Here is a 20,108-nt window from a genome sequence, read left to right on the forward strand (position 1 = left end):
TTGATTTAAAATATAGTCCCAATGATTATTGCCCCTAGCTTTGTCATTAAAATCTGTTTAATTTCTGATTCATCATCACCCTGGCCATACAGTGGTGGCTTCTTAAAATGAAAGGTAGGCAGTAACTTTTTCTCTTATTTTTTTTGCATGTGTGGGTGGTAGAGAGAATGATGGTGCCCAATGTGCTTCCAGGATGGAACCAAGTGGCCCCTATCACCCAACAAAGAAAATTTAACCTGAGATTGAACTTCCCACTTCTCAGGTAAGTGGGGGTTCAGAGCCAGAGTTAACTTGATTTCTAAAAATACAGAAATGTTCCTTGAAACCAAAGCAGTGGAAACTCATGTTAACACATTCATGATTTATTACACGTGAATCATCTCTGTTCAATGAGAAGGAGAGGTAATTATGAGCACAAGCTTTAGGTCCAGGTAGATGGGTTTGAAACCAGCCTCTGCCAATTGCTTCATGTTAAAAAAAAAAAAAATGCAAAACATTTAACTTCTCTAAATTTCAGTGTCCTTGTATAAAAGATTGGGGAAAATGATGCTCATCCCATGACACTGTGTGAAGATTAAATCATATGTCTTAGAAGTGCATGTCACGGTGCTTGGTATATAGTATGTGCTCAATAAACGGTGGTGTGACAAGGAGCGTGAACTCCTCACTGATTTCTGAAGAGGTGGGGAATGTGTTCATCAGCAGGCAGGTACTTGGGTAATGTCTATGGTGGGGGTGACATCTTCCTTAGAGGTGTTGGCTGACACCCTAAGACTCAAGGAAGTGGATAATACCTGCCAATCACTAGGAATAAGTTGGCTTCCATCATGCTGGAGCACCACCTGGCCCTCTGACTTCATGGAGAGCCTAACAAGATGCCTCCCCACAGATCTCAGGTTGATAGATAAACCCAAATGTATCCTTAGCTCCACACGTGTGAAATTTCCCAGAAGTACATCTATCATTGTGCTTGAGCAGCACTGCTAAATCTTGATGAGGCTGGGCAAGCAGTGAGCTGCAAAGACAGAGTAGAGGGGGGCCAGGAAGTAGGCAGTGTGGTGCTGTGGAGGGAACCTTCATCTCAGGACCTTACTGTTGCCATCTATAAATAAAGGAACTGGACAAGAAAAGGAGGAAAGAAACCTCTGTCTCTTGCAGAAGGGCAAAGTTAGAGTGGCTGCCAAGAGTGCAATGCTGAGAAGGGGTTCTGGGGGAGTCAGACTGATTAGTGATCATTGGGGAGGAGTCAGGATCCACCCAGGAGTGGAGTGCTCAAGAGTGCCTTCAATTCTGATAGCCACAAGGGAATTATAGCACCTGATTCATAGACCAGGTGGATCCCCAGGATGGAGGCTAAAAGGAAAGATAGGACTGTGTCCATCCTGTGGCTTTGGTGCCTGCTCAGAACTCACAGATGGCCAGTCGGTACTGCAGGCAGTTCTTGTCATTCCACTGACCATCTGTGTATATTTCTACACACTTCTCTTTACCCCGGCCCCTGGGCTCCCCTGGGTACCAATTGGTATAATTCACAGGGGCTCCATCCAGGTAATAGAAGTCTCCAGCGGTGGGGCCTTCGACCAGGCCCAGGTAAGCATAAGTGTTGTACTTCTTCACGATGCTCACAATGGCTTCATTCTCCTCTGGACTCCTCGGGGCAGCAATATGTCCACCTACTCTGGCACATAACTCTTTAATGGCATCAAAATTGACTGACTGCCCATTGGTAGAGAAGACCTTCTCTCCCACCGCCAGCACGGACCCCTGCAAACGGAGGACTAACAGCAAGAATCCAGGTCAGGCCACAGATCTCTTTGCCTTCTTCCCTTCAGGCTCTCCACCTTTGTGTTCTCCCCAATCTCATTATCTTTGCCTGTCTCTGTCATCCCTCCTTCCAACCCCAGTCTTTCTGGATTCTCTGCTATGCTCTCATGATTCTATTTATTCATTCACCCATTTAGCAATTACTTATTATGTGTCATAAACTGTGCGATTTCCTGGGAATCAAAGAAAGCAATATTGGTAGGGACCTTGCTTCCCCAGGACATAGGGAGCTAATTAGTGTCTATTTCTCTCACTTCTGGCCATTTAAGAACATCTAAAAAATGACTTCCACATCTACACTTGTTCATCAAGTCTCTAGATTCTGGAGCCTGGTTCTGAGGATAAGGAGAACTAATGGGAGACCCCCTACCATATAGAGCCCCAAGGGGGACCCCTTACCGCCCTGTGACTGCAGGACTTGATGTCTGATCTCATGGAGTGTGCCCTGGAGCTCTTCATCTAGATATGCTGGAAACCCTGTAGAGAGATCCCCGGCAAGATGAGAGGACCAACAGGTCAATAACAACCCCACTTGCTGCCAAGCAGATTTGAGATCAACTGCAAGCCTGGAATTCTTCCCTTCACTTGTCTACAGCCACCACCCAGGCCCCAGGTCATAAGGGTCCACAAGGCCGGAGTGTGTTTCCATGTTCCCTACACGCTTATCCCTTAGTGCAGCCTTGCACCTGCTCGCCCCTTCCCTGCTCTTCTTTCCTTCCATGTCCTCTCATGGCTCTGTCTGTCCGTATCTGTGGAGTTTTCTAGTTCCTGGGCAGGGGCCCTTTCCCACCCTCCATTAAGAGCAAATGTGGTTCTTTCTGTACTCTGGTGAACCCTGATTGCTGCTATAAGGCATAGTAAGGAACCTTGAGCTCCAGAGGTCCCCTGAGCAAGCAGGGCCCCCAATTTCATCATCTGTCTGCTCCGTGGTCCATGTGAGCCCATATACCTCAGCCCCAGGAAGGGCCTCCCCTCCTCCCATTGCTATTCCATTTCCCACACCTGATGTTCTGTATCTTCCTGTCAGCAGTTGTAATGCACAGAAAACTTTCAATTCCCACCGGACTCTGCACTTATGACCCACACCCCAGACACCTCTGGGATGCCCTTTGGGAACTTGCACAGTTTTGTCTGACCCCCGTCATTCCTCATGTAACTGAACACATGGGCACGGTGTCCAGTCGCCTCTGCCCGTTGGCCCCATCCAGCTTACCTGGAGGACCTCTCTCGCCAGGCTCTCCCTTTTCTCCACGCTCTCCAGGGAGGCCAGGGGCTCCAGTCATCCCATCACGCCCAGGGAGGCCTGGCATTCCTCCAGGGGGGCCCATGGGGCCTGTAGAGAGAGGGGGAGGAGGATGTGTGGTATCTGTCACCCACAGTGAGTTGGGGCTGATGTGACTGGACCTCCATTTCAGCCAGGCTGACTTGCCTGGCCCTCCGTGGGCACTGTGAGGATAGACCATCCAGGGCTGTTCCAGTCTAAGGGTCCCAGCAAATACCCACCATCCAGCTGACCCTTGGACCCATGTGGGCAGGTGGTCCCCTTGAAATCAGGCCACTGTCCCCAAGCTCCCACTCAGTACCTGGAGGCCCAGGGTCTCCTTTGATACCATCTCTCCCATCTCTTCCTGGCAGGCCATGGGATCCAGGAGTGCCAGGAATGCCAGGGCTTCCAAGACAAACTTCCTTGACATCGCACTCGAGGCCAGAAGCCACCATCCAGAGGAGGGTAAGGGTCAAAGAGCACAGCAGCATGGCGCCTGCTCCAGCAGCTCCTCCTGCAGAAGGGAAGGGCCATGGCCCCTCTGAAGCATTTATCAGGGTTTCCCCTTGCTCTGCTTTGTCAAGATTCAGCACATGCTGGGGTCTGAGGGCTGGGTTGGTATAAACAGTAACTCTGGAAAGACCCAAACTATTCTTGGAAACTGCCAGCATCATTTGGTACCTAACATGGTCTTATGCCCCATCCCCTTGGCTGGAGGTGGTATGGTACCTGGGCAGGTGAGGGGTTGTAAAGAGCTCTGGAGAGTCAGAGGACCTGGGTTCTAATAGAGTCTCTGTTTGTTCCTCGCTGTGTGACCACAGGGAACTCCCTTGGCTTCCCCTAACATGTCTGCCCTGGAGGCAGTCCTGGCGTGTACCTCCCAGGCTGCTGGGAGGAAGGAAGTGGTCACTCACTCACTCATTCTGTCTGTCTCTCAGATGCCCTCCTTTTGAGTTAAGGGATCACAATCCTGAGGATGAGGAGAAATGACCAGGGCCCATGGCTTGGCCATTCCCAGTTGGTCAATGATAGGGAGTCCCCTTCTCCCTGCTCTGGTGTCCCTTTCTCCTTGGCAGGCTGTGTCTCCCCCTGCCCGAACCCTGCTGGCCCTGCTGAGTCCTTGGGGAGAAGGGACCTGGCCTAGGAGCACAGTGAAGAAGGAGGATATCTGCAAGCCCATCATCCTGCACCCACAGTTAGGACTCTATGGAATAGCTCCCAGTAGTACAGAGGAGGACCCTCCTTTCCACCTGACCCGTGGTGAAGCCTGTGCCTGCTGGGCTGGTTCACCCTGGGGAAGACCCAGAGAACGGGGCTAAACTCACCTGCACGAACACAGCCCATGCTCCCTGCCTCCAGAGCAGTGTGGCCAGGTGGATGGTGCCATTTATACTGATGTAGGCCCCCAGGCATCCCCTCCACCCTATAGAGGCTCCTGTCACAAGGGCCTCTACACCAGAAGGGCCAGGCAGGAAGCTGCCATCTTGTTTACTCAGCAACATTTCCTCACAGGCACTCAGGCTGGAGAGGCACTTAGAAAATCTAACGAGAAACCCCAGGCTGGTAAGAAGGGAAATTTCCCATGGACCGGAGGTCACCCACTCTCCTTCCATCCATCCAGTTTACCACTCAGTAAAGGACGAGAGCACTTACAAGGAGGCATGTGGTAAAGGAAGTCTTCTCCCTCCTGGGTCTCAGCCCCCCTGGTCCTGGCTAGTGACGTGTTCACACTCCTGGGATCACTACCCTCAAAAAGCCCACCAGTGGGAGAGAACATACCAGGGCTGGACTCTTTTCCCAGGGGAGCAGAGAGACAGATCAGTGGTGTAAAGCGCTGTCCACTGGGGCCATTTCAGTTCCAGAGCCTCTTTGGCTCTTGGAAGCATCCTTGTGGCTCTAAACCATGCAGAGGTCATGTCTCAAGCCAAAGGATCATCAGATTGAGCTGGAACAATCTGTCTGTCAAGGGGCATGGCTCACTACTGAGCCTCCCAACTCCTGCTTCTGGGGTCTGTGGCTGAGTTGATGGGTACATGGTTCACTGGCACAGGTGAACACTTGGCCGGGTCCCCACTCTTTTGCCTCGGCAGGCTCAGTGGTAGGGAGACAGTGCAGGAAGCCATGGTTTCTGTCTTGACCATGGTGATGTCTAATGACCTGCAGTGGTGATATCTTTAAGTGGTAGGATGACTTGTGAAGACAATGGAAGAGGTTCCCTCTTCAAACCACTTAATTAGGAGGGAATCTCTAATGTAGGATGGTAACAATGGAGAACCAATACAGGAAAAGATTTCCATGCTTACCTGGGAGTGGTCTGAAAATCTTGAGGTCCGCAGGGAGAGTGGGAGCCTAGCTAATGGAACTCCTCTCCTGGGAGCAGGAGGCCTGTCAGAGCTGATCTGGAGCTCTAAGTGCTTCCAGCTGCCTGCTGCCACCTGTCACATGCCTGTGACTCTGCTGGCATGGGATGGGGAGCCAGGGCCGGCACTGGACTGGGGCAAGTGGGGAGCAGGTCCAGCTTAAGGACTTCAACTTGGCTTGGAGGGAGTGTGGTTCTTGGGGTGAAGGAACAAGAACAGGGAGGATCTTCTTGGGCAGATTTTGAAGGGCCCTGGGGAAGGCAGCCTGGAGGTCGGGGCCATGTGGTTGGTGGGGGAGGGGGTGGACTTAGGAGTCAGAAATACTCAAGTTGTGATTTGGAACTGCCACTCTTTATCCATGTGGTTTTGATCAGGTTATATAACTTCTTGAGCCTTTTAAAAATTTGAATCAAAATTAAATTTCCTATCAAGCCTATAGGAAAGATGCAGAGGAAGTACAAATTTTTTCCTGAAACTATGATATTCCATCACCCTAGTACCTTAATTTATATTTTATACAAAAATATTTTTCCACATAGACATCAAAATGAAGAAATTAGCACTGGTTCAGATATTACTTTCATTAAACAGTGACAGAGTATCATGGGGTATTTTATTTAATCATTTAGGTCATCTGTTTAACAAGTTACTCACATAGCTTAATGCCAATATATAAAAGTGTGTCATAAAAATTCTAATAAAATCACGAATTATTTATTTACCTGGCCTTACCTCTTTCTTTAACTCTTGTTCCATCAATTCTCCCTTCTGCAGCTTCTCAGAGGATGATGCTCCAAGTTCACAGAACTGAGTGCTGCTTTCCATGTCTTTGATCATGATTCTTCTCTTGTCTGGAGTGTTCTGATTGTATTTTCTGCCACAAAAAAAGTAGATATCATACAATATTTGTCTCTGACTTATCTCACTTGGCTTCCCTGGTGACTCAGATGGTAAAGAGTCTGCCTGCAAAGTGGGAAACCTGGGTTCAATCCCTGGGTCAGGAAGATCCCCTGGAGAAGGAAACGGCAACCCACTCCAGTATTCTTGCCTGGGAAATCCCATGGATAGAGGAGCCTGGCAGGCTACAGTCCTTGGGGTCACAAAGAGTTGGACACAACTGAGCGACTAATACTTATCTCACTTAGCATAATGTCCTCAAGGTCTATCCATATTGTTGCAAATGGCAGGATTTCCTTTTTCTCATGGCTGAATAATATTTCATGGTATGTATACACCACATCTTATTTATCCACTCATGTATCAATGGACATTTAGGTTATTTCCATGCTTGGCTATGCTGCAATGAACACGGGAATACAGATATCTCTTGATAACCTGTTTTCATTTCCTTTGAATATATACTCAGATATATACTTTGAATATATACTGAGATGGCTGGATCATCTGGTAGTTCTATTTTTAAATTTTGAGGAACCACCATACTGGTTCCCATAGTGACTAGACCTGTTTACCAGTTTACAATCCCACCAACAGTACACAAAGGAACAAATAATCTTTTTACTGTAAGTATGCAATATTATTACTCATTGGTTATCCGAAGTTCAGATGCAGTTGGGCATCTTATATTTTATCTGGCAGCCCTACCTGCAGGGACCTGGTCCTGCAGAGGTTGAACAGAGATCTCCTTTGGCTTTGCTGTCACCTCATGGGTCTAATTTGGGACCGCGTGGTCCAAGTGAATCATCTTGGGCTCTGACTTCTATGTGGCTGGTGAGCAGGAGAGTGTGTGGGTACAAATGAGGCTGCTATTTAAAACAAACTCCAGGGCTTGCCCAGTGGACTAGTGCTTAAGACCCCATGCTTCCAATGCAGGGAGCGTGGGTCTGATCCCTGGTCAGGGAACTAAGATCCCACCTGCTGTGGAGTGTGGTCAAAAAATAAAAAATAAAACAAGCCCCAGTTCTCCTGAAGTAGCAAGGGATACCCAGAAGCCAGGGGTGAGAATGCTCAGGGCTTGCTTCATACCCTGCCTCCACCTGGACAAGAGTGACTCTCCCGAGGGAGTTCCCATGGCTACATCGGGAGGCCGGGCAGGGAAGTAAGATATGGTAGGAGAGAGAAAAGGAAAGGACTGTGTGGCCAGAGTGCCTGACCAGCCTTCCGGGAGACAAGTGTCCATCAAAGCATAGATGTTGACCATGTGCAGAGGTTTCTCACAGAGTCAAAGAGTCCGTTTCTCTGGGGCAGTGGGCTTCAGACACCTTGCAAAACACACATGCTCAGCCCAGAGAGGAGGCAGCAGCCAGGGCTCAGATTCTGGTGCTTATTTACATGTGACTGCCTGCTGGAGGCAAAGCTGAATGCAGCCTATGGGGTAGGACAGGTGGACGGAGGGACTAGCAAGCAGGTTGGGGTTCACATCCCCGGGAAGGATGCAGGATGGGCCACCTCTGGATCCCAGCCTCAGGGAGTTAGAGAGACTGTCTGCCACCTACACTGTGACAGGGAGAGGACTTTCAACAGCCTGCAAGCTTCTTCACAAACAATGCCCTAGTTTATCCCAGGATCAAGGAGGCCCTAGTCATCAGAATCAAACACGCACATTATCCTGTGCTCTGAACAGTTACAGGGTTCTGGGAGGAATCCCACACTCAGGACAACATGGAACTCTCTCTTCCCCCTGATTCGTGGAAACACCAGCTTCCGATCTGGCTGATTCCAGCCTCACGCCTGTACTGGAGTCGAAGGGACTTTCCCATCATGTATCTCCCCATGCCTCCCCCACATTTATTATATTCATTTATTACATTCATCCAGGCCTTCCACTGGCCCTCAGAGAACCTCGGAGCCCACATGCTGATACACAAGTAACCCTCCTGTGTCAGCCTTGGCCTCCACCTGGGAGCCTGGCCCCAGAACACCATGAAGTCAATAGCGTGAGTCTGCACAGAGCTCTCTAAAGAGGCTCGTTCTTTTGGGTCCTTCCACATGGTCTACTCTCCCCTATGCAGTGCCCTTCTGCAAGCCCTCCTGTACTTAATTAACCTCAGATTACAGCAAGAATATCTCAATACATCCATCCTAGACTTTAGAAAACATTTCAGAAGGGCCCAAAGCCTCTGGGCACGAATATTCTGCAACGCTTGTCCCAGTGACCCGGGATGTTGGAACAATGTCTCCTCAGGCCAAGATGTGGGCCTAAGATTGGCTATGGTCTGGGTTAATGTTCAAGAGGGGATGTTCTCTGGATCTTTCAACTTAAAGTAGCTCAAGAATGGGGCTGAGAAGGAGGTCTCGGCACCTCCCACCCTGCTCTCTCACAGCACCCTGGCAGGCAGTCAGACCACAGGCTACCCCACCTCACTGAAAAGATGATGAGACAATTCAGGTAGTGGTCCTGGCAGGGGGACGGATATGGGGGAAATCTGATCTTTGATGGAGTGTCCCACATCTGTAGGGAGCAGGGCCAGCCCCTCACACACTAGCCCAGTGTCCGCCCTCTGAGGGGCAAGCAAGGATTCCCTGGTCTCTACATCACTCCTAACTCTACCGTCTTCTGAAACTGCTCTCTGCTATGTTGCTGCTGCCTCCAATCCCTCCATCCCATGTACCGGAGGATCTGCTGGGTTGTTATTCACTGCCCCAGGAGAAACTGACTAGGAACAAGTAAAGACTCCAGATTCCAATCAATATGTCTCTGAAACAGCTTCAACCAAACACATTTTGGTTTACTGGGAGATGGTGTTAATATGAAAATTATGACTACAAGCATAAATGTAAAAAACTGAATTTGCGCTTCATATACGACCTGAGCCAGAGGAGCTCAGCCTGCTACAAATTGAGCACAGCCCATCCTTGCCAGAGCTGGGACTCCCCTTAAGCGACATGAAAGTGAAAGCATTTCTATTAGTCGCTCAGTCGTGTCAGACTCTTTTGCGACCCCATGGACTGTAGCCCGTCTGGCTCCTCTGTCCATGGGAATCTCCAGGCAAGAATACTGGAATGGCTAGAGTGGATAGCTACATGGCTAAGCCCCGACTCAAGACCAGAGGGCACACACTGGCCATGGCCCCCACATGCCCAAGACCAGGAGCCAGGTCTGCAGGGACATTCAGAGAAGCAGGGCCTTCAGGAATTCAACTATGGCAGGTGACCCCTGCAGGGCTACTGGCCACCAGCTATGTCTGCTTCCATAAAAAAGCCTTGTCTCGGCAACCAGCAGTCCTGTCCTGGGGCTGTGCCCTCTGCCATGGCTCTGTATGCCCACAGCTCTACAGACATCCATGGGACAAACAAAGATTCTTCATGAGATCCCAGTTGGCCCAAAGACCAATAGGGAGGAGGAGAAAGAGCCTGCACCCAAGAAGTGCGTAAGAGCAGGCTGAGGATAAGTGTCTCGGATAAACACGAACCAGGGAAGGGAACAGAGTCCCACAAGGATGCAAGCCACACCATGGGTGTAGAGGAAACCGAGTGGCCAGCAGAGCGTTGCTCCACAGCCCCAGAGAACCGAGGAGAGTTGGCTGGATTGGGAGACACACATGAGAGGAACAGAGGGGCCCAAGGCGGGAGGGAAACCCAGGCTGGTGCACACAATGAAAGGTCAGGGGGTGGTAGGACACAGTGCCGCAAACCCTCCTGCTTGTGCCTGAGTCTCACAACCCTGGAGAGACCCTTACTCAGGAAGCCCTGGTTCCCAGCTGTGCCCCTGAGGCCGGGCTTGCTGCAGGGTGGGGGATGATGGTGCCTGGGGCAGGGCCTTCAGTGTCCTTCATCAGGCATTCCCTTTGCCTTCTAAAGTGCACTGAAGAGCAGACGCGAAAGTTGGATGGTATGTGTGTTCCATAAGGATTCGTGAGGAACCTAAGGGTCAGTCTCTCACGTGCATAATCCCTCACCCTGGGGAAAAGCGCTTGCTCTAGAGATGGAATGTTAAGAAAAGGGTTCTGACTTCTCAGGGTCTGTGAATGGCTTCTGTACCTACAGAGGCGGAAGGTAACCCCTGAGCCTTCAGTTCAGTTCAGTTCAGTTCAGTCGTTCAGTCGTGTCTGACTCTTTGCGACCCCATGAATTGTAGCACGCCAGGCCTCCCTGTCCATCACCAACTCCCGGAGTTCACTCAGACTCACGTCCATTGAGTCAGTGATGCCATCCAGCCATCTCATCCTCTGTCGTCCCCTTCTCCTCCTGCCCCCAATCCCTCCCAGCATCAGAGTCTTTTCCAATGAGTCAACTCTTCGCATGAGGTGGCCAAAGTACTGGAGTTTCAGCTTTAGCATCATTCCTTCCAAAGAACACCCAGGACTGATCTCCTTTAGAATGGACTGGTTGGATCTCCTTGCAGTCCATGGGACTCTCAAGAGTCTTCTCCAGCCTAAGGCTCATCATTTCCAATAGAATTCACAACAGGGAGCCCACAGCTCAGTTCAGTTCAGACGCTCAGTCGTGTCCAACTCTTTGCGACCCCCTGGACTACAGCCAGACTTCCCTGTCCACCATCAACTCCCGGAGCTTACTAAAACTCATGTCCATCGAGACAGTGATGCCATCCAACCATCTCATCCTCTGTCGTCCCCTTCTCCTCCTGCCTTCAATCTTTCCCAGCATCAGGGTCTTTTCAAATGAGTCAGCTCTTCCCATCAGGTGGCCAAAGTATTGGAGTTTCCGCTTCAGCATCAGTCCTTCCAATGAATATTCAGGACTGATCTCCTTTAGGATGGACTGGTTGGATCTCCTTGCAGTCCAAGGGACTCTCAAGAGACTTCTCCAACACCACAGATTAAAAGCATCAATTCTTCAGTGCTCAGCTTTCTTTATGGTCCAACTCTCATATCCATACATGACTATTGGAAAAACCATAGCTTTGACTAGATGGACTTTGTTGGCAAAGTAATGTCTTTGCTTTTTAATATTCTGTCTAGGTTGGTCATAACTTTTCTTCCAAGGAGTATGTGTCTTTTAATTTCATGGCTGCAGTCACAATTTGCAGTGATTTTGGAGCCCCCCAAAATAAAGTCTGTCACTGTTTCCACTGTTTCTCCATCTATTTGCCATGAAGTGATGGGACCAGATGCCATAATCTTAGTTTTCTGAATGTTGAGTTTTAAGCCAACTTTTTCACTCTTCTCTTTCACTTTTATCAAGAAGCTCTTCAGTTCTTCACTTTCTGCCATAAGTGTGGTGTTACGTGCATATCTGAGGTTATTGGTATTTCTCCCGGAAATCTTGATTCCAGCTTGTGCTTCATCCAGTCCTGCGTTTCTCATGATGTACTCTGCATATAAGTTAAATAATCAGGGTGACAACATACAGCCCACGGCTCTCCCATAGGAAATATATGGGTCAGCTCTGCCCTCTGGTGGCTGCAGGAAAAATTGCAGTCAAATGAGCCGATCTGAAAACAAACGTCACACCATCACACTCTCCCTGTTTAGTCATGCCACCTTCACGAAAGTGAAAGTGAATTCGCTCAGTGTCCGACTCTTTGAGACCCCGTGGACTGTAGCCCACCAGGCTCCTCCGTCCATGGGATTCTCCAGGCAAGATTACTGGAGTGGGTTGCCATTTCCTTCTCCAGCGGAATCTTCCTGACCCAGGGATCGAACCCAGGTTTCCCACATTGCAGGCAGACGGACTAACCTCTGAGCCACCAGGGAAGTTTTATATCAGGGATCTTGATAAGTCCTGACTTAATCCTCTCACTCTCCTGGCTCTACCATGAGGATCTTCTTTCCCCCTGACCTAGCCTGATAGAGTCTTCACCCTTGGACGTTCCATCCCTGTTTCCACAGAGGCTGGCTCAATGCTGTGCCCTGGAGAAGCGGATGTGAACCAGTGTCCACTCCTGAGCACCTGTTAGGTTTCTTTACATCCACCATATCCTTCACAGGGCCCATCTTTACTCCCTTAAATAATAGAGGAACCGAGGCTCAGTGAGGCTCCATAACTTACCAGAAGTAGCACAGTCTGCAGGTTCTAGAGTCAGGTTTGAACTTCTTCCCATCTGATCTGACAGAATCTTGGGCAAAATTTCCCTGACGATCCAGTGCATCCTTTGCCCACAGCCTTGGCTTAAGCTCTGGATGGACTCCTCTTGGACAGTCACTCTGCAAGGTAGACCTTATCTAAGCCTCAGGTCCCAGGACTGCTTGCTGTATCAGCCAGAAGCTCCAGCCTTGCTATTTGCCTAGAATCCACATCCACCCCGAGCATGTTTGATCCTGGATCAGCTAGACTACTGGGCACAGCAACTCATGCCCCAGCCTCCAGTCCAAAGGCTGCTGCTCCAGATCTTGGCTCAGGCTGCTCCTAGGCCTTCAGCAGGTGCACAGCCAGCGGTGCCATCAGGGATGGCTCTTCACTCTCGATGAAAAGGCCGAAGGCCTCCCTGGCCCAGAAGCCCTGGACAGGTGAGAATCCCAACCTGCATGCACCGTGTGCAGCCCTAAGTAACTGAACTCAGTCCAGCCCTGGTGACCAGAGGGCAGCAGCCCTGCCAGGCCCAGACAGACCACCAGGAGCCCCTGATGCCATGGCATAACCTCCGCTGTTCTCTTTACTGCCCAGCCACACAGAAGCCTCGACAGAGAAACAGTGTTGTGATATGTCTAATGTCTTTGGTGGTTGAACTTTTCCCAGATAATAGTTAAGAAATAGTGAATTACATCATCAACTTAAATTTAACTCGTTACATTTTCTAGAGATTAAAATATAATGGGAATCATTTTAAAAACCACTACCTGCCAAATACTATCCATAACTTTGTTTATAATACTACGGAGATGCAATATGAGAAGAAAAAAAAAAAAAGACTTACGTAAAAACAATTCTTTAAACTAAAAACAAATATAGCTAGTTCAAAAATACATTTGGACAAGGTGAGTTTCTACATTGGGCCTTGGGGTCATTTGGGGATTTGGATTAGCAAGCCCACGCAGAGTCACAAAGCCAAGAGGTAATCCATTTCTACTTTCTGTTTGAGGGAATGCAGGGAAGACCCAGCCCCCCAAGGGAGGACCTGGAGAACAATGACCCCTTGGTGAGAAGCTAGATCAAGGGCCCACCCTGGCTTCCTGGAGGAAAAGAAGGGAACATCCTGCTGCCATGAACTTCACATGTGCATTCACAGGATGGTGTGGAGGATGAGAAGCAGAGAATGCCTGGCAGGCAAGGAAGGGAGAAGAAATGTGTCCAGGGCTCAGTGAACATGTCCTCCCTGACAAATATTCCATCTGGCTCATTAGATGTGTGACCCAAATCTAGAATCTCTGTGGTTTTTTAATTAAACTAGAGTTGGTTTATAATACTAGCTTCAGGTATATAACAGTGATTCAATATTTTATAGATTATACCCCATTTGAAGTTAATATAAATATTGGCTATATTCCGTGTGCTGTACTATATTCCCTTGTCACCTGTTGAAACATAGTTTTTACCTCTTAATCTCTCGCCCCTCCCCACTTCTCTGATAACCACTAGTTTGTTCTCTATAAGGCTGTTTCCTTCTTGTTATACAACATTTTATTAGATTTCAAATAGGAGTGATGACGTACAGTATTTGTCTTTGTTTCACTAAGCTTAATACTCTTCAGGTCCATCCCTGTTGTTGCAAATGGCAGAATTCCGTTCTTTTTATGATTGAATAACCAAGGTCGGTAAAGAATCTGCCTGCAGTGCAGCAGAGCCAGGTTCGATCCTTAGGTTGGGAAGATCCCCTGGAGAAGGAAATGGCAACCCACTCCAGTATTCTTACCTGGAAAATCCCATGGACAGAGGAGTCTGGTGGGCTGCAGGCCATGGGGTCGCAAAGAGGCGGGCACAACTGACTAACACTTCACTTCACATGTCATAAAGTGTATTCATCTTCTTTGTCCATTCATCTGTTGATGGACACTTAGTTTGCCCCGTATCTTCGCTATTGTAAATAATGCAGCTGTGAACGTGCATGCTAGCGTGCTAAGTTGCTTCAGTCATGCTCGACTCTTTGTGACCCTGAGGACTGTAGCCCACCAGGATTCTCCAGGCAGGAATACTGGAGTGGGTCGCCATTTCCTCCTCCCAGGGATCTTCCAGACCCAGGGGTTGAACCTCGTCTTTTATGTCTCCTGCATTGGCAGGAGTGTTATTTACCACTAGCACCACCTGAGAAGCCCTAGCTCTGAACATTAAGGTGCATGTATCTTTTTGAATTAGTGTTTTTATTTTCTTCAGGTAAATACCCAGGAGTGGAATTGCTGGATCATATGGTAGTTCTTTGGTACTGCCTTGCTTTGGGATTGGAATGAAAACTGACCTTTTCTGGTTCTGTGGCCACTGCTGAGTTTTCCAAATTTGCTGACATATTGAGTGCTGCACTTTAACAACATCTGTTAGGATTTGAAATAGCTCAGCTGGAATTCTGTCACCTCCACTAGCTTTTTTCATAGTAAGGCTTCCTAAGACCCACTTGCCTTCACATTCAAGGATGTCTGGCTCTAAGTGAGTGACCACACCATCATGGTTATCCGGGTCATTAAGACCTTTTCTGCACAGTCAGTTTTCATTCCGATGTCAAAGAATGTTAAAACTACCATGCAATTGTGCTCATTTCACATGTTAGCAAGGTTATGCTCAAATCCTTCAAGCTAGGCTTCAGCAGCATGAACTGAGAACTTCTAGACATACAAGCTGGTTTCCAAGAGGCAGAAGAACCAGAGATTAAATTGTCAACATGGATCATGGAGAAAACAAGGGAATTCCAGAAAAACATCTACTTCTGCTTCACTGACTAAAAACTTTGACTCTGTGGATCACAACAAATTGTGGAAATTCTTAAGAGATGGGAAGAACAGTCCTAACCACTAGACCACCAGGTAACTCCCTATTTATTCTCTTTTTGATTACAGCCATTATGACAGGTTTGAGGTAATATCTCATTGGAGTTATGATTACATCTCCTAATGTTTAGTGATGTTGAGCATCTTTTCACGTGACTGTTGGCCACCTGAATGTCTTCTTTAGAAAAAAATATCTATTCAGGTCTTCTGCCCATTTCTTCATTATTTGTTTGTTTGTTTTCATATTGTTACAAGAGCTTCCGTCTGGCCTGCAAACTTTCTGCAGAAAAATCGGCTGACAGTCTTAAGAAGGTTTCCTTATATGTGAATTGGTTATTCTCTTGCTGCCTTCAAAATTTTCTTTAACTTTTTTAATTTAGATATCTTGTTATATCTTGGTGTAAGTCTGTTTGGGTTCATCTTGTTTGAGACCCTCTGTGGATAGGAGGGAGGGAAGGAAAAAAAAGATAGAAAAAAGGAGGGATGGTTAGGAGGCAGAGAGAGGGTGTGAGGCAGGAGGGAAGGAAGAGAAGGGGAGGGCGGAAACCACCATTTGCCATGCCTGAACATTCACATATTACTGTTCTCTCTCATCCATAGCTTTCCCTCAGGAAAGCTTAAAATTACTGTCCATTGGAGTATCTGATTTACATAATTTAAAATATAAATGCATCTTGTATAATTTTAAACAACAAATTGAAATAGATGCAAATCTACATGCTAATGACATCAGGTCATCACATAAGATTAAAATTCACCATTTTGGACTACAACAAAAACCTCAAAATTTTTTGAAAAATAGAAGTAACAGAGATTATTTTCTGTAATTGCCTGTCAGGGAAACTAGAAACAAGTGAAAAAGTTGAAGCAGAAAACCATGTGGAAATTGTAGAACTATCTCTGGGGTAAATTTTGGATCTAGAAACCACTGGAATCTATCTGGAGCTCAGAAAGTTAGAAATGGAAACTGAAATGTAAGAAAAGCAGAGAAACAGAAGTAAGATAGAAACAAGTGAGATACCATGGAACTCGTGACCTTGGGATATTTGGTGCCAAAACCAGAGGTAATTAAAGGTGATCCTTCTTTCCTTCTCCCCGCACCACATTTCTTTTTTTTTTTAGGAGAAAGTTCCTAGGTAGGACCCTCAATCTTGGCCACAGGAGTGGGGCACTTCTCTTCAGAGCTGCATGGAGGGAGATGGAGGGGGAGCAGCCCTGGAGGAGGCGATGGGGAGCCAGCACTGTCAGCCTGGCCAGGGCTGCCCAACAGCCCTGGCCAGGCTAGGAGACCCTCAGCCCAACAGAACAGCCAACCAGCTTTACGTCACCCACAAATACCAAGAGGCCCCCACCCCACTGCACCCAACCTCCTGTCAGGAGGAGGGAGGTGTGTGCCGGTGGTTGGGGTCAGGGACCCTGGAGGTGGGGGGGCCCCTCAGGGTCCAGGGGTAAGTGAAAGGGGGTTCCCTACTCCTCCCCAGGGGCCCAGGGCTGTCCCTCTTACCGGAGAGTACACACAGCTTGGAGGGTCCTCATACCCTCCAGAGCAGCAGGGCGAGGCCCAGTGCTGGGTGGGACAGGATCCAGCCACTTCTTGCAATGAAGTGAAGGGGACTCGGCCACCACACCTGTGGTTCCCATCCTGCCTGGGGACAGGGTCAGCCCTTTATGGAGTGAGGATCCTCAGAGGTGGCCCCACCCTCCTGAGCCTCAGTTTCCTCCTCTGTAACCTGGGGATCTGAATAGTCCTCTGCTGCTGCTGCTAAGTCACTTCAGTCGTGTCCAACTCTGTGTGACCCCATAGACGGCAGCCCACCAGGCTCCCCCGTCCCTGGGATTCTCCTGGTAAGAACACTGGAGTGGGTTGCCATTTCCTTCTCCAATGCATGAAAGTGAAAAGTGAAAGTGAAGTCGCTCAGTCATGTCCGACCCTCAGCGATCCCATGGACTGCAGCCTACGAGGCTCCTCCCTCCATGGGATTTTCCAGGCAAGAGTACTGGAGTGGGGTGCCATTGCGAATAGTCCTCTAAGGCTACACAAATGCCTCAGCACTTACAGCCTTGGCTTGTAGAGGACAGGGGCTCCTTCTAGCCCCCAGTGTCCCAGGGCCACCCTGTTGGGACTCCACAAAACACCCTAGAGGTAGTTCCTTCAACCTTGGCAATACGAGAGGGCTCTGCTCTCAGGTAGCCTAGACGTGGGTTTCCCAAGAGAGTCACATGCCCACCCTACCACCACCGCCATGATCCATTCAGCACACACCAACCTTGCCTTCCTGTCGTCCTCAGGATGGGGCATGGCCACCTGACCCACAGTTCAGGGAGCAAAGCACTCCCTCCCTGTTTTGATGGCACCTCTGACCCAAAGGTCAAACCAGACAAACATGGCATTTAAATTTTACGAACAAAAGAACCAAGTACCCTCTTGTAAGTTTGTAAACAAGTCACACGGACTGTATTTGGAAATGTGTACTTCCTTATACTTGGCCAGCTCTGAATTTTAAGACTATTTCCCCACCCCACCCGCCAGCCATTTCTTTGCCAAGATCTAATATTGCATTTTTTAAAAGTTATTTCTTGAAATGTGTACAGCTGAGCAACACTCATTTCTGGTGGTTTGTTCCATTACTTTAATGACATCTGTTTATTCCTGTTCTTGTATTTTGTTCATTTACCTCTGGGGTTTTGGATGCTTTCTTATTGATCTCTGGTTCATTAAATTTGACATTGCAAATATTTTCCATTTGTCACTTATGTTATATCTTTGTGTTTCTCCAATGCACAAAAATTTTTTATGAAATGAGATATAGTGAATGATTTCCCTTATGACGTTTGAGGCTCACATTGTCTGGCGACAGTTACAGCAAATGGGTCTGTAGAACTCCCGTATCGTAAGGGGAGGTCCAGTGGCACCTTTGATGCAGATTTCTGGGGCTGTCCACTCTCCTGGTTCCCTCTGGCTAGTTTCCTCTTACATGGAGTTATTTTCCTACCCACATTTCTCGGCATCCAACGCTGATAGGAGCCAAACGCAGAGCACAGCCTCTCTTATTTCCCTAAAACCTCTTTCATGAAGATGCCACGGTAAGAAGGCAGTAGACCTCAGAGTCCAGGAACCAGGCACCGGTCCCACTGCTTTTCCCCACAGACTTACTGAGGTATCGTTGACCTATAACATAGATACGTTTAAGGTGTACAAAGAGCTGATTTAATACACTTAATACACTGCAAAATGATTACCACCAGAGCATTAGCTAACACTTCCATCATGTCATGCAATTATCATTTCTTTTTTGTGGTGGGAATATTTAAGATCTACACGCATAGCAATTTTTAAGTATATAGTACAGTGCTCCTGGTCCCATCACTTCATGGGAAATAGATGGGGAAACAGTGGAAACAGTGTCGGACTTTGTTTTTTGGGCTCCAAAATCACTGCAGATGGTGATTGCAGCCATGAAATTAAAAGACGCTTACTCCTTGGAAGGAAAGTTATGACCAACCTAGATAGCATATTCAAAAGCAGAGACATTACTTTGCCAACAAAGGTCCGTCTAGTCAAGGTTATGGTTTTCCCAGTGGTCATGTATGGATGTGAGAGTTGGACTGTGAAGAAGGCTGAGCGCCGAAGAATTGATGCTTTTGAATTGTGGTGTTGGAGAAGACTCTTGAGAGTCCCTTGGACTGCAAGGAGATCCAACCAGTCCATTCTGAAGGCGATCAGCCCTGGGATTTCTTTGGAAGGAATGATGCTAAAGCTGAAACTCCAGTACTTTGGCCACCTCATGTGAAGAGTTGACTCATTGGAAAAGACTCTGATGCTGGGAGGGATTGGGGGCAGGAGGAGAAGGGGACAACAGAGGATGAGATGGCTGGATGGCATCACTGACTCGATGGACGTGAGTCTCAGTGAACTCGAGGAGTTGGTGATGGACAGGGAGGCCTGGCGTGCTGCGATTCATGGGGTCGCAAAGAGTCGGACACAACTGAGTGACTGAACTGAACTGAACAGTGCTATTAGCTATATCACTGTTATATATCAGCTCCCCAGAACTTTTAACTGGAAGTGTGTACCCTTTAGCTAACATGTCCCCATTCCATCTACCCACCATCTCACCCCCTCATAAGCACCATTCTACTCTCGGTCGGCTTTTGTAGATTCCACACATAAGTGACATCATACCGTTTGTCTGTCTTCGACTTATCTCATGTAGCCTAATGCCCTAAAATTTCATCCATGTTGCTGCAAATGGCAGGATTTCCCTCTTGTTCACAAATGACCCTCCACTGCACACATACAACACGTCATCTTTATCCATCCATTGGCAGACTCAGGTTGTTTCCATATCTTGGCTATTGTGTCATTGTTTCTGATACTGTGCTCCAGTCATATCAGCTCTGGGGAATTTGTCCCAGGTGAAAATTTCTCTTAAAGTCCCCCATTCAAGTCTTTAACCCCAGCCACCCACTGCTGGGTTGCTCTTTCTTCCAGTCCCCTCTCATTCCCCAACTCCTCCATCCACCACCACCTCCCAGACCAAACTCCCAACTCTGCTGACCAACCCCCTTGGCTCACTCACCTCACCTGACTTCAGTCACTGAACCGATGGACAAATACTGCCTGAACACTTGCTTTGTGCCAAGCGCATTGTAGACAACACGTAGGAAGGGGAAGCAGGAGAAATCAGGCTAGGACGAGGGGCACACCCTGAAGGCTGGGGAAGCCACCTGTCAGCCACTCTGGGTCCTAACCCATTTCGGTTTGCCTCAAGGTGTCCACGAGTAACGGGGGTTTCCTGGGTCCGCCCGCCTCCAGGCAGTGTGGTGTGGAATGAATAGGTGAGGCAGTGATAACACACAAGCTGGAGTGAGGCACCAGAGCCC

General features: G+C 48.3%; 1 protein-coding gene across 2 annotated transcripts; it reads right to left on the reverse strand.

The window, feature by feature from the left end:
* Nucleotides 1–346: 346 nt before the first annotated feature.
* Nucleotides 347–20,100, reverse strand: LOC109553947 (pulmonary surfactant-associated protein A). Of its 2 annotated transcripts, XM_070781978.1 has the most exons (6): nucleotides 12,361–20,100; nucleotides 6,171–6,322; nucleotides 3,408–3,602; nucleotides 3,038–3,157; nucleotides 2,224–2,301; nucleotides 347–1,778 (listed from the first exon to the last, which is right to left on the reverse strand). In XM_070781978.1, exons 2-6 carry the CDS (start codon nucleotides 6,283–6,285, stop codon nucleotides 1,402–1,404), a joined length of 885 nt encoding a protein of 294 aa, XP_070638079.1. In that variant the 5' UTR covers nucleotides 6,286–6,322; nucleotides 12,361–20,100; the 3' UTR covers nucleotides 347–1,401. The 2 variants fall into 2 exon arrangements, with proteins under 2 accessions (XP_070638079.1, XP_019809836.1); XM_019954277.2 differs by lacking the exon at nucleotides 12,361–20,100 and having other exon boundaries at nucleotides 6,181–6,314.
* Between the last annotated feature and the right edge of the window lie 8 nt (nucleotides 20,101–20,108).

This window comes from Bos indicus, chromosome 28, assembly GCF_029378745.1.
Source record: "Bos indicus isolate NIAB-ARS_2022 breed Sahiwal x Tharparkar chromosome 28, NIAB-ARS_B.indTharparkar_mat_pri_1.0, whole genome shotgun sequence".
Taxonomy (NCBI): domain Eukaryota; kingdom Metazoa; phylum Chordata; class Mammalia; order Artiodactyla; family Bovidae; genus Bos; species Bos indicus.